General features: G+C 49.7%; 1 protein-coding gene across 1 annotated transcript in view; it reads left to right on the top strand.

The window, feature by feature from the left end:
- The window catches only part of LOC142301576 (store-operated calcium entry regulator STIMATE-like), a 228704-nt gene that overhangs the window by 95577 nt on the left and 120785 nt on the right, over positions 1-12342 (top strand). Inside the window, exon 2 of the mRNA XM_075342599.1 lies at positions 9835-9883. Within this exon, the coding sequence (XP_075198714.1) occupies positions 9835-9883 (49 nt within the window). The remainder of the gene's footprint in view (positions 1-9834; positions 9884-12342) is intronic.

Below are 12342 nucleotides of genomic sequence, written 5' to 3'. Positions count from 1 at the left end.
CTTATGTTGCTCCATGATCCATTTTTGCCCCTCTTATTGTAGGTTCTTTTAGCGGTGAAGAAGGGCTTAACATGAACACCCTAGCTAGTTTGTGGCTATTTAGTACTGTGTTCATACACCTAACATGACAAGTGTCGCGGGCGGGGAGGGAGCCGTCGCTGCTGCGCTCTCGCTGGCCCTCAGGCCAGCGCTGCTGCTACTGCTGCTGCTCGGTGGCTCGAGCGGTGGGCCGGATCCGGGGACTCGAGCGGCGCTCCTCGCCCGTGAGTGAAAGGGGGAAGTTTGGTTTGGAGATTTGGTCCGTGACGCCACCCACGGTTTGTGGTGAAGGTGGGCACCATCGCTGCTGGTGACGGGGATCCCGGGAGCGTTGTTAGGGAGCAGCTGAGATGTTTTCCCCCTCCGTGGGTAGGGGGTTGGTGGTCCCGGGGCCCGATGATGTGAGACGGGGAGGCAGGGTCGGGCAAGGTGCAGGGGGACGCTTGAACTGCGCAGCGCGGTGCCGGACGGCACGGTAGTACTCACTCAGCCACAAATGGATGCACAGTCTCTGGTAAAACAAACGGCTGGATGGACTGGTCCCGCAGCCGGCTGCTGTGGCTTCTCCCGGACGGTTGGTGGTGGCTGCCTTTCCCTGCACCTTTTGTGTATCTTCGGTCCCGGTGGCTTCCCACCGGTAACCCGCTCCCCCAGCGTGGATATGTGCCGGAGGAGCCCTTTTGCCCGCAGGCTCTGACCCTGGGAATTCTAGCTGTGGCGGTAGCTGTATTTCCCTCTTGCTGTTCGGACGGTTGCCTTCACTCGGGTCTTGGCTGTTTGGAAACCCCTGGGGTTCCGGTCACTAACGGATTTGACCTGTTTAATGGCGACTCCAAGCCTGGTCGGGGTCCGCAGGCCCTGCCGGTTTGTGCTGGCTTCTCTTCGCTCCCCGGTTCGGTACCGGGGGGCTACCGCCCGTCCCCGGTCCTACGGTTCCGCGTCGATCCGCCTCTCCTGCAGACGGCCACCACCGTCTGCCAACCTTGCTGTCAATGCCTGGGCCACACACCCAGACACCAGCAGTAGCTCCTCTCACTTTCACTGCTCAACACTATCTCAAGCTCTGCCCGAGCTTAACTCCAAAACTCAACTGCCTTCCTTTTCCCGCCTCCAGGGCTGTGAACTCCTCAGTGGGTGGGGCCAACCGCCTGGCTCCATCCCACCTGGTGTGGACATCAGCCCCTGGAGGGAGGCAACAAGGATTTTGTGTCTGGCTCTGATATGCCTATCCAGGGGTGGGGGTGCATGTTGTAGTCCCTGTGACGACCTGGCTAGTCCAGAGCGTCACATTCCCCCTTGGTTGAATGCAGACCGTCCGCGGGCTGCCCGTCCATCACCGGTTTTATTTTCACAACTGAAAAAGGTAAAAACATATGAAAACATTCAGCAAACATTTTTATGAATCTTCCCTTAATGGGAGGCACGGTACTTTAACGTTACAAACAGTAGTCACTTTTATTAAAACGGTCCGCTTCCGCTCTCCCACCCAAACAACCTGGCCCTGATGCTGCCCCTAAGAAGTGGGCAGCACCCCTTGACCCCAGTCCAGATCCAGGCTGCCCGAGCGGGAACGGGTACGGTATCTCGCACCCCACGGTCACTTCAGGGGACCCCACGTCCATGGGGGACCCCTGACCCCCCAGAGGATGGCCACTGGTCCAGGTGGTGGCCGGGCCCCAGCCTACTCTGCTGTGGGCCCTTCCTCCAATCTGCCTCTCCGGAGGCGGCAACGGAAACATGCCAACATATTTACATTTCCACTAGTTTGTGGTTGCCCTGCTAGTTCTCAGGCTTGTCCATAAGCAGTTTCTTATGCACGGCAACAATGGGTCCCTACGGGGACTACTTGCCGGCAACGGCCAGGTCAATCACAGTCGACAATCAGGTAACATCTTCGGTTGATTCACAGTCATTTAACATTTACTTATTCACACACTCAACGTATCACACCCCTAAATGGTGGTTTCCCTGTACCTAAGCGGGGGTCGACCTAGGTTGGGACGTGTGGACCTACGGGGCCCAATGTCAGCGGTGACAGGTAATGGGGCAGAGGGAACAACTGGTTCCTCTTCCCATCTATCGTGTGGGGCAAGCGGAGACATAGGGGAGCTGGGTACAGGTGCATCCCTGGGCACTGGCTCATCATCGGCTACTTCCATCTCTTTTTCATCCACGGGTTTTGGGAACAGTATCACTGGAAGAATCACTGCGCCATTCTGCGTAGGCCAATCTGCCGGGAAATCGCCCATCATGGTTTGGATTACCCCCTTTTCCTTCTCCCCAGCCGGTCTGGGGACCGGAGCTTCAGTCGCCACCCTCAATGGTGGTGGGCACCTCTTCAGGTGGTCCCTAGAGACCGTGGCCGAAGTCTTCCCCTGGTCACGACTGATCTGATAGGTCTTTCCATTCTCCCATTCGGTGGGTTGTATAACATACGGGGTCTTTTCCCATTGGTCATCCAGCTTATGGGTTCTTCTCTTTCGCTTCAGTACTACATCCCCAGGCTGGAAGGGACCTGCAGGCGCCTTCCTGTTGAAGCACTGCTCCTGCTGTCCCTGACTCCGGCACAAGTTCTTTTCTACGTATTCTTGGACTTGTCGGTACTGCGCCCTCCGCCGGGCGTCGCAGTCAGCAGTGGACGGAAGGGCCTCTGGAGCCTCCAGATCCATTTCTAGGTCCATCGGCAACCAGCCTGGTCGAGCTCTCATTAGGTACACAGGCGTGCACTTGGTGGAGCTGCTAGGAATATTATTGTACATGTCTACCAGATCGGGCAGCTTTTCCGGCCATAAGTTCCGCTCTTCCAACGGCAGGGTCTTAAGGAGGTCCAAGAAAAGATGGTTCATCTTTTCACACATGCCATTAGTCTGGGCGTGGTACGGTGTGGTTCGAATCTTTTTACAGCCGTACAACTGGCAGAATTCCTGAAACACTTCGGCTTCGAAAGCTGGACCCTCGTCGGTCAGCACTCTCTCTGGGTACCCATGTGGTTGGCAAAAGTAGGCCTGGAAGGCTCTGGCCGCAGTACGTCCGGTCAAATCTTTAACTGGAACAACCACCATGAATCTTGAATAGTGGTCCACGATGGTCAAGGCATAAGTGTACCCACTTCGGCTAGGGGTGAGCTTAACATGGTCTAAGGTGACCAGCTCCAGCGGCTGATGGGTAACTATTGGGCGTAGAGGGGCCTTCTGGCTGGCTTCGTCCCTTCTTCTCAGCGTACAGGGACCACACTCCCGACACCAGGCCTCTACCGACTCTCGCATCCCACTCCAATAGAACCGTTCTCTCAACAGCATCTCCAGCTTCTTCCACCCAAAGTGCCCGGCACCGTCATGGTATGCTTGCAGAACAGTGGGCACGTTAGCCTGGGGAACCACCAGCTGGCGAACCTTCTCATGGGTCTTCGGGTTGATCAATTCCCGATACAGCTTCCCCTGGTGCAGGTACAGCCGGGCTTGTTCCTTCCACAGTCGTTGGGCCTCGGCGGGGGCGGCAGGGTCTATTCCGGCAGAGCCTTGTTCTACCAGGGTCTTGACAGAGCGGACAGCAGGTGCCTGGTTCTGGGCTGCTTGCCACCCTTGACTGGGCATCGGATCTAAGTTCACTTGTTGTTGCTGGACATGCAACTTCTCGGCTGGCGGCCGGTGGAACGCAGGCAACTCGATTTCTTCGAGGTCATCATCGTCCGGCCCCTCTCCCAACAGGTGGGGCATCCGGGAGAGAGCGTCTGCGTTTGCATTTTTTCGGCCGGCTTGGTACTTGATGGTGAAGTCATAGTTAGCCAACCTGGCCACCCACCGCTGCTCCAATACACCCAGCTTAGCTCTATCCAGATGGGTTAGCGGGTTATTGTCCGTATAAGCAGTGAACTTGGCTGCCGCTAGATAATGGCGGAATCCTCGGTGATGGCCCACACCAGTCCTAAGAGCTCTAGCTTGAAAGAGCTGTAGTTTTCAGGGTTCCTTTCTGTAGGTCGGAGTTTCCGGCTAGCATAAGCGATCACCTTCTCCCTTCCGTTCTGGATCTGGGATAAGACCACTCCCAAACCTACATTACTGGCATCGGTGTAGAGGATGAACGGGAGAATGTAGTCGGGGTACGCCAGGATTTCTTCCCCGGTCAAGGCCGTCTTCAGCTGACGGAAGGACTCTTCATGCTTTTCTTCCCACGCCAACAGGGCTCCAGGGGACCTGCCGCCTTTTGGTCTGTCCCACGAGGTCTTGCATGGGGGCGGCCATCTTCTTGTACCCCTTAATGAAGCGGTGATAGTAGCCCACCAGACCCAGGAACTGTCTCACCTCCCTCACCGTGGTCGGCCTCGGCCAGTCCTGAATGGCAGTGATCTTTTTAGGGTCTGGGGCGACGCCTTCCGCGCCCACCACATGTCCGAGGTACTGCACTCTGGGCTTCAATAGATGGCACTTGGAGGGCTTCAATTTCATCCCGTACTTGGCAAGGGACGCGAACACTTCAGCTAGGTGCTCCAGGTGGGCTTCATACATCTGTGAGTACACAATCACATCGTCCAGGTACAGCAAGACGGTCTCAAAATTCAGATGGCCCAGACAGCATTCCATCAGCCGTTGGAAGGTTCCAGGGGCGTTGCACAGCCCGAACGACATGCTGTTGAATTCACAGAGTCCCATGGGTGTAGAGAAGGCAGTCTTCTTGCGGTCTTCGGGCGCCACGGCCACCTGCCAGTACCCACTGGTGAGGTCCAGGGTGGAGAAGTAGTTAGCAGTTCTCAGTGCGACCAGCGACTCTTCAATACGGGGCAGGGGATAGGCATCCTTATGCGTTATCTGGTTAATCTTCCGGTAATCCACACACATCCTCATGGTGCCATTCTTTTTTCTTACCAGCACCAGCAGGGTGGCCCAGGGACTGCAGCTATCCCGAATAACACCCGCCTCCTTCATGTTCCTCAACATGTCTTTGGCGCATTGGTAGTGTGCAGGTGGGATAGGTCTGTATCTCTCTTTAATGGGGGGGATGCTCGCCGGTGGGGATGTGGTGTTGGACCCCCTCAATTCACCCAACATCTAGTGAATGTTTGCTGAAAACCTGCTCGTACTCCTGTACCACCCGGTATACCCCTTCCTTGTGGTGTGTGGGGGTAGCATCAGTGCCTACGTGTAACTCTCGACACCACTCATCTAACCGCTCAGGGGATGGGTTGTGACTGGCAGGAGGTGGTGAGGTCGGAGGAACAGCCTCCTGGATGGTGTGGGGGTCTAAGGTAAGCAGCTTGGCGAGGGTAGCGTATCGGGGAAGCCTAACCTCCTCCTCCCCGCAGTTTAACACCCTTACGAGCACTCTCCCTTGCTTGACGTCTACCACCCCTCGGGCAGCCATTACCGTGGGCCAGTGTTCGGAGGGCACGGGCTCTACCATGGCTGGGTAATCCCGCCCCTGGGGACCTACCGCTGCCCTGCACCAAATCATCATCTCACTCCGGGGAGGCACAAGCAAAGGGGCCGCATCCATCACTCTCACTCCCCCAATCTCCCCTCCTGTTGAGTTCACTTGCTGCCGGTACATCAAGGCCCGAATCTCACGCTGCACAGCCCTCTGTCGGCCTCCTGCTGCAGTGGCTGCCAGCTGCTCCAGTAGGGTCAGCACATCACTCATGCAGTGCTCCATCACCTTAGTCCCTAGCACTACCTTCCGGTTATGGTCGCTGGGTTCATTCATTATCACAATCATTCCCTGGTGCTGCAGTTCAGCCCGTCCCACGGTCATGGCCACTTGTTTATATCCCACTTGGGTCAATGGGAGTCCATCAGCTGCGATCAGTGTCATGCTACTGTCTGGAGGGGCAAGTTCATCATCCCCCCCCAATACCGCTGAGACAGTGTGTATGGTATCGTGGTTACCTGGGATCCAGTGTCCAGGAGGGCCATCAGCGGGACGCCGTCTACTGCCAGAGGGATGATGGGCCGGGCTACGATGTACCGGTCCCGCCAGTCTGGGAGGCCGCTGGGTTCTACTCCTGAGGATTGGCCCTTGGCCCCAGGGGTTGCTCGTTTAATGGACACCGTCGGGAGTAGTGGCCGGGCTTGCTGCACCTGTAAGAAATTGGAGGTACATACCGTGAGTCATTGGCCCTTCTCCACTGCATCCAGGGGACGTCCTCCGGGCTGTCGGCGAGCTGCATCCTCCCCGGAGGCTTGGGTCTCGTCGGAGGCTGGAGGGCGGCGAGGATCTTGGTGAGGTCTCCATCCATGTGACGGACCTGGGCAGCCAGCTCCTCCATCATTCCGCCAGGAGTTGCAGGCGCCATGGGAGCTGGGAGAGAATGGGCTACCACGATGGGAGCCGTCTCAGCTGGCCATGGGGCCGCTTCAGGGACGTCGGATGCTGGGGGCTGCAGAGCTATGATGGCCCGTTCTTTCAGCACGGCAAAGTCCACATTAGGGTGTTCTAGGGCCCACATCCGTCGCTGCTTGCGGTCCTCCGGGGATCCCATCCCCTGCACGAACTGCTCGACTAACATTTTGTTGCTGTCCGCATCATTAATGGTATTCACCCGCTTCAGTGTATGGAGGGAAGTTTGCAGGCGCAAGGCATAGTCTCTAATACTATCTGCAGGCCGCTGTCGACATTGATAAAACTGCATCCGCGTCCCGCCGGCAATGCTGAAGGAAGGAGGTGGGCGGGATGTTTACGTCCCGCTCATCTCTGCCCCCTCCGCTTCTATTGGCCAGCCGCTGTGTGACGTCGCTGTGACGCCAAACGTCCCTCCCCCTTCAGGAAGTGGATGTTCGCCGCCCACAGCGACGTCGCTCAGCAGGAAAGTGTGTGTGACGGGGGTTTAACGACTTTGTGCGCCACGGGCAGCTAATTGCCCGTGACGCACAAACGACGAGGGCGGGTACGATCACTCGTGCGATCACACGATAGATCGTATCGTGTGACGCCCGCATAAAAGTTTAAAAATGATATACTTATAAAAAATGAAGTGTTTCACATACAAGGTTAAAAATCCAGTGTGGCTGAGGTTATCTGTACACTGACATGGAAAATACACATTACTCAATTCTGTAGGTCAAATTACAGGTATGGAGTCCTCACAAAGATCTTAGAAAATGGCTTGAATAAATAGACCAGCATTACAAAAACTCCAGAGTATCCAGTTAACCTAACATCTCTTGCTAATTCTTTGATTTCAGTAGAAAATTTTATATATAGACATCGTCAATATATAGAAATACTATATCAGCTGTTAGTAGTTATGTATATGGATTGTAGCATATTTAGCATTGGAGATAATGTAGTCAAGTGTTATCCAAAACCGAACATATACCTTATTGTACAAAATATTTTTTGGGTGCCATTACCAATGCATATGCCAGTTTTAGTTTGTGTCTACGTCGCTAGTCTCATTTGGCGAACAGTAATCTAGGGCTCCTTAAAAAAAGATTTATATCCTTTAACTTTTCTACATTTTTTCAGGTTACACCAACAAACTTGAATATATTTTATGGAGATTATAAGTAGTATAGAAACAATAAGTTGCAAGTTCTTGTGAAGTTTAAAGGAAATGATACATGGTTTTCTAAGCATATTAAAAATATGTCTGAAAATTGTAATTAATGACTTTAAAATATTTAAAAACCATGTATCTTTTCCTTTACACTTCCCAAATGTTTGCAACTTTATGTTGGTGTGTCACATAAAATCCTAATAAAATACATTTAAGTTTAAGGATGTGATGTGAAAAAATGCAGAAAAGTTCACAGGGTATACATTTTTCAATTTGCTGTTTTGACCAAGATTGTATGTTATCTCATATCCATAGAATAAGGGATAGTGATGGATGAACTTGCAGATACCTGGGATCGACGGGTCCAACTGGGTTAAAAAAAAAAACCAAAACCCAGGCCTGGACTTGATCCCAGCTATCTGGTCAGACACCGATTCCAATATAAGTCTTTGGGGACCCGAATTAGGCGCTTAAATAGTTGTAGAAGGGATAGGGGAATTAGAGCAAGCACATTATGTTTATAACACTACTTTCAGGGCTGATCATTATCTTTCATACAAATTCATTACTTCCATGGACCACTGGCAGTCCCAGCGTATCTGATTAATTGCGCCCCACCGTGTATAACAGCGTGTCTGACTACAACCAATCAGAGGCGCGCTGTGTGCATCTCTCTTGCGGTAAAAATAAAAAAATTGGTGTAGGTTCACCTTCATATTATGATACCCATTCATGATAAAGCATACAGGCTGCAGCCCCCAGCTGTGCATGTTATCTTGGCTGTGTATAAAACTAAAAAGAACTGCATGCAGCTTTATGAATACAAATTATTTCAATAAATTTCATACTCGGCCATGATAAAGCCGACAGCTGGAAGCTGGTATCTGCAAGCTGGGGAGGCCCCATGGTTATTGGGTCCCCCCAGCCTAAAAAGACAGCCCACAGCCGTGCAGGAAGGTGACATGCATTAAATGCAACAATCCCCGAAACGTTACCCGGCTCATCCCAATTGCCCTGGTGCGATGGCAATCGGGGTTATAAGTGGTTAATGACAGCTCACAGCTGCCACTAAACTCTAAAATAGTAATAAGAACTGTCTATGAGACCCCCATTACTAATCTGTAAGTGAAAAGAATAGACACAAACACCGAAGAAATCCTTTATTTGAAATAAAATAGAAAAAAACACCTTCTTTCACCACTTTATTAACCACCAAAACACACGTCCGACGTAATCCATATGAGGTGCCATAATGATTCCAGCTCTGCTACATCTGAAGTGACAGTGTGCGGGCATATACTATGATCGCCCACGGTGAACTTCTGGCAGAGGCTGAGCCACAGTGATGAGCGGTAACATCACTCAGGTTATTTGCAGTCACAGCTGGAGGTTCCCACTGTCCTCCACCTGTGATCGCAGGTAAGCTGACCTCAGGTGACCTCATTGAAGTGAGTGACCTGTCACACAGGGTGGGGGTGCTGTCTGACTGCAACCAATCATACTCACAGGGACTGCCAGTGGGCAGAGGAAGTATTGCATATGCTTGAAGATAATGAGTGGTCCTGGAAGCAGTGTACAGCCGTGTGGAAATCGGTACGTATGAAGCTCTTGCTTTATTCTTATTTTCTTTCTTATTTCTTTGGTTTATTTTTTTTTACCCAAGTGGCTAAATCCGGATCATTACCCTAAGAACTCCGGGCCTGGGGTCAGTGCTTGGGTTCTTTTGAACCCACACAGATCCAGACTGTTACAGTCCGGGTCCACCTATCAGTAATTAGGGACAGTTTGTTGTTCGATGAGGGTTTTGAAAATTGAACTCTGCAGAGCCCAGTGTGAATGAAGCCGAGTCTTTCAGACAAAAATATTATCTTGAATTCTGCCACCAGAACACTTTGTCATTAAATATTATGATAGTTTGTAAGAATTCATAAAAATGTACATATATATTGTTATTACAATCATAATGAAATAAAGGTGACATAGGAAAAAAAAATTAGGCTGATTTCATGTATTGCATATTTTTGGCGCAATTTGTGCAAGCATTCTTCTGCATTTTGCTTAGTGTCAGATGTGTACTTTGCTTTCTAAATGTATCTCTGGTGTACCAGTTCACTAGTTAAATATTACTAGATTTGTATTGCTGAGTAAGCAACTCTTCTGGAATTTTTTCTAAGGTTTTCCAGAGGAAGGGCCTTAAGGGAAATCAGTTACAATCCTAGTTATTTGATTTATAGCAATCTGCGCTATACAAATTTTATCTATATATTTAATGACTTGGTTAATAAAATTATAATTTTGTTTTCCAGTAAAACGATGGAGGGAACCTAAAGAAGAAAGGCGTCCATGGAGAATATGGTTAGCAGTTTCTTATATGCTTATGATTCACAAAAGTCCCTTACTCTGCCAACATGTTTCACCATTAATCTGGCTTGTCTTAAGCCCCTGTATCTCTGATGAAGCCTACACACAACAGACACCCCATCAACGCTAGTATTAGCCTTAGGAGACTGTAGGAAAAGCGTTAGGAGAGTGTTAGAAAAGCTACACTTTAGCGGTGCAGTCTACCAGTTGTATTTTAATTAACGTTTGTGTTGGGCATTTCATATTGTTCATTTTAAATAATATCCAATAAAAATTGTTTTAATAATGAAAGTGGATATACTGGAAGAAGAGTTACATTTTTATGTCTTTTTAGAAATTGTATATAGTCCTCTAAAACAATACATGAAAGCATTAGGTCATGAATCTTATTGATCAAATATCTATGTAAGAAAGAAACCTAGCAAGAGTATGACATAGAAAAGTAAGCAAAATCATTGTTTTCCTAACTTTAGTTTGCAAAAACAGAAAATCCTCTGTCCATGTGTCCCTAGGGCCGTTTCTCTCTATGAGCCAGAAGAGTGTCATATTCTTGTGGACTTCAGTAGTCCAAATATTACCGTATTTTTTGGATTGTAAGACGCACTTTTCCTCCCAAAAAATTGGGAGGAAAATGAGGGGTGCATCTTAAAATCCGAATATAGCTTACCGGGAGGAGGAAAATGGGTGGGGGCTGTCTGTGTGGCTCTCTGTGCTGGTGGCCGGCTGCTTCTCTGTCTGGGTGGACGGGCGGCCTGCTAGCTGCCACTCTGTGCGAGCGGCCGCCTAGCTGTGTAAACTGCGGTGGCTGTATGGTGGGTGTCCTAGATGGTTTGTCTGCGGTCCGTGATTCAAATGATGGCACCTGGAGTCAGCGCATGCGCCGCTCCGGGCGCCATTTTTTTGAAGCCTGGACCGCGGACAGAGCATCTAGGACACTCGCCGCACCGGCCTGCTCCACCACACAACCACCGCAGCTTCCGCTGTAAGTACAGACCCGCCACCGCTGCTCTCACTGACCTGCCACTGTCCTCACTGACTGGCCACTGCCGCTACCTTCACTGACCCGCCGCTGCCCTCATAGACCCGCCATTGCCCTCACTGACCCGCCGCCGCTGCGAGCACTGACCCACCGCCGCTGCGATCACTGACCCGCAGCCAGCACAGCCTCTGCCTCCTGCGATTCCACTCCACCACTGCTGCCGTTCCCCTCCGGTAATACAACACCGGAGTATAAGACAGACCCCATTTTTTATTTATTTATTTATTTTCTAAATTTGGGGTGCATCTTATAATCCGGTGCGTCTTATGTAACAAAAAATACGGTACATTAAAGTCCATTTGTCAAAATACTATCTTTAGTGCTTTAAAAAGTATTCATACGCTGTGAACTTTTGAAATTTTTTCACGTTACACCCACAAACCTAAATGTGTTTTTTTGGGGGTCTATTTGCTATAGAAACATTAAGTAGCAAGCATTTGTGAAGTATAAAGGAAATTATATATTTTTTTCTAAATATTTTAAAAATATCAATCTCAAAATTGTCCCTTTCCCTGCTAAACAAAAGCATCACCACAGCATGATGCTGACACCCCCATGTTTGACAGTGGGGATTCTGTTTTCTGGGTTATGCGCAGTGTTAGTTTTCCACCACATATAGCGTTTTGCACTTAGCCTATAAAGTTCTACTTTGCTCTCATCTGACCAAAGAACCTTCTTCCACATGCTAGCTGTGTCCCCTACATAAAATGCAAACGGGAAATCTTATGACTTGCTTTCAAATTTTTTTTTTCTTTCCACTATTCCATAAAGGCCAGATTTGTGTGAAAGTTCCCAGGGTATGCATACTTTTTCTAGGCACTGTAATATTACATGTTCCATGTGGCGGGATAATCTGCCTGGCCCCATCATCTATGGTAAAATCAGCTGATTGCTTGGGACGTTGGAAGTGGCACCCAGGATAGTCAGCTGATTTGACCCAGGAAACACATCTATGCTAAGGTAGAGCTCTTTCAAACATAATTTATCCTTGAAGGTTATTCTATATCCCTTTTTGTGGTAGATGTGCAAGACCTCTTGTGGGCACCAAGAAGCGATAAGTTATTTTCAAAAGTCCATAAATCAAATCTCTTTAATAATACACCTTTAAATCTGTGCATGTCAATCTTATGTATTTTGAGCCTTTCTGCTCTTGTAAGAAAAATATGCTTGCCCTGCAAGACCAAATTACTGGCCAAAGAACCCCTAAAAAAACGTCTAATGCAAATTTAAATCTGTTAAGTACAGTATTTGTAACCCTTTAAAGGGAACCTGTCAGGTCCAATATGCACTCAGGACCACGAGCAGTTCTGGCTGCATATTGCTAATCCCTGCCTAACCGTCCCTGTGTACACTAGCATAGATAAAGGGATCTTTAGAAAAATTATTTCTAAAGATCTTTTACCGTATGCTAATG

The sequence above is a fragment of the Anomaloglossus baeobatrachus genome, chromosome 4 (assembly GCF_048569485.1).
Source record: "Anomaloglossus baeobatrachus isolate aAnoBae1 chromosome 4, aAnoBae1.hap1, whole genome shotgun sequence".
Classification (NCBI taxonomy): Eukaryota; Metazoa; Chordata; class Amphibia; order Anura; family Aromobatidae; genus Anomaloglossus; species Anomaloglossus baeobatrachus.
This window is presented reverse-complemented; position numbering and strand designations above follow the sequence as displayed.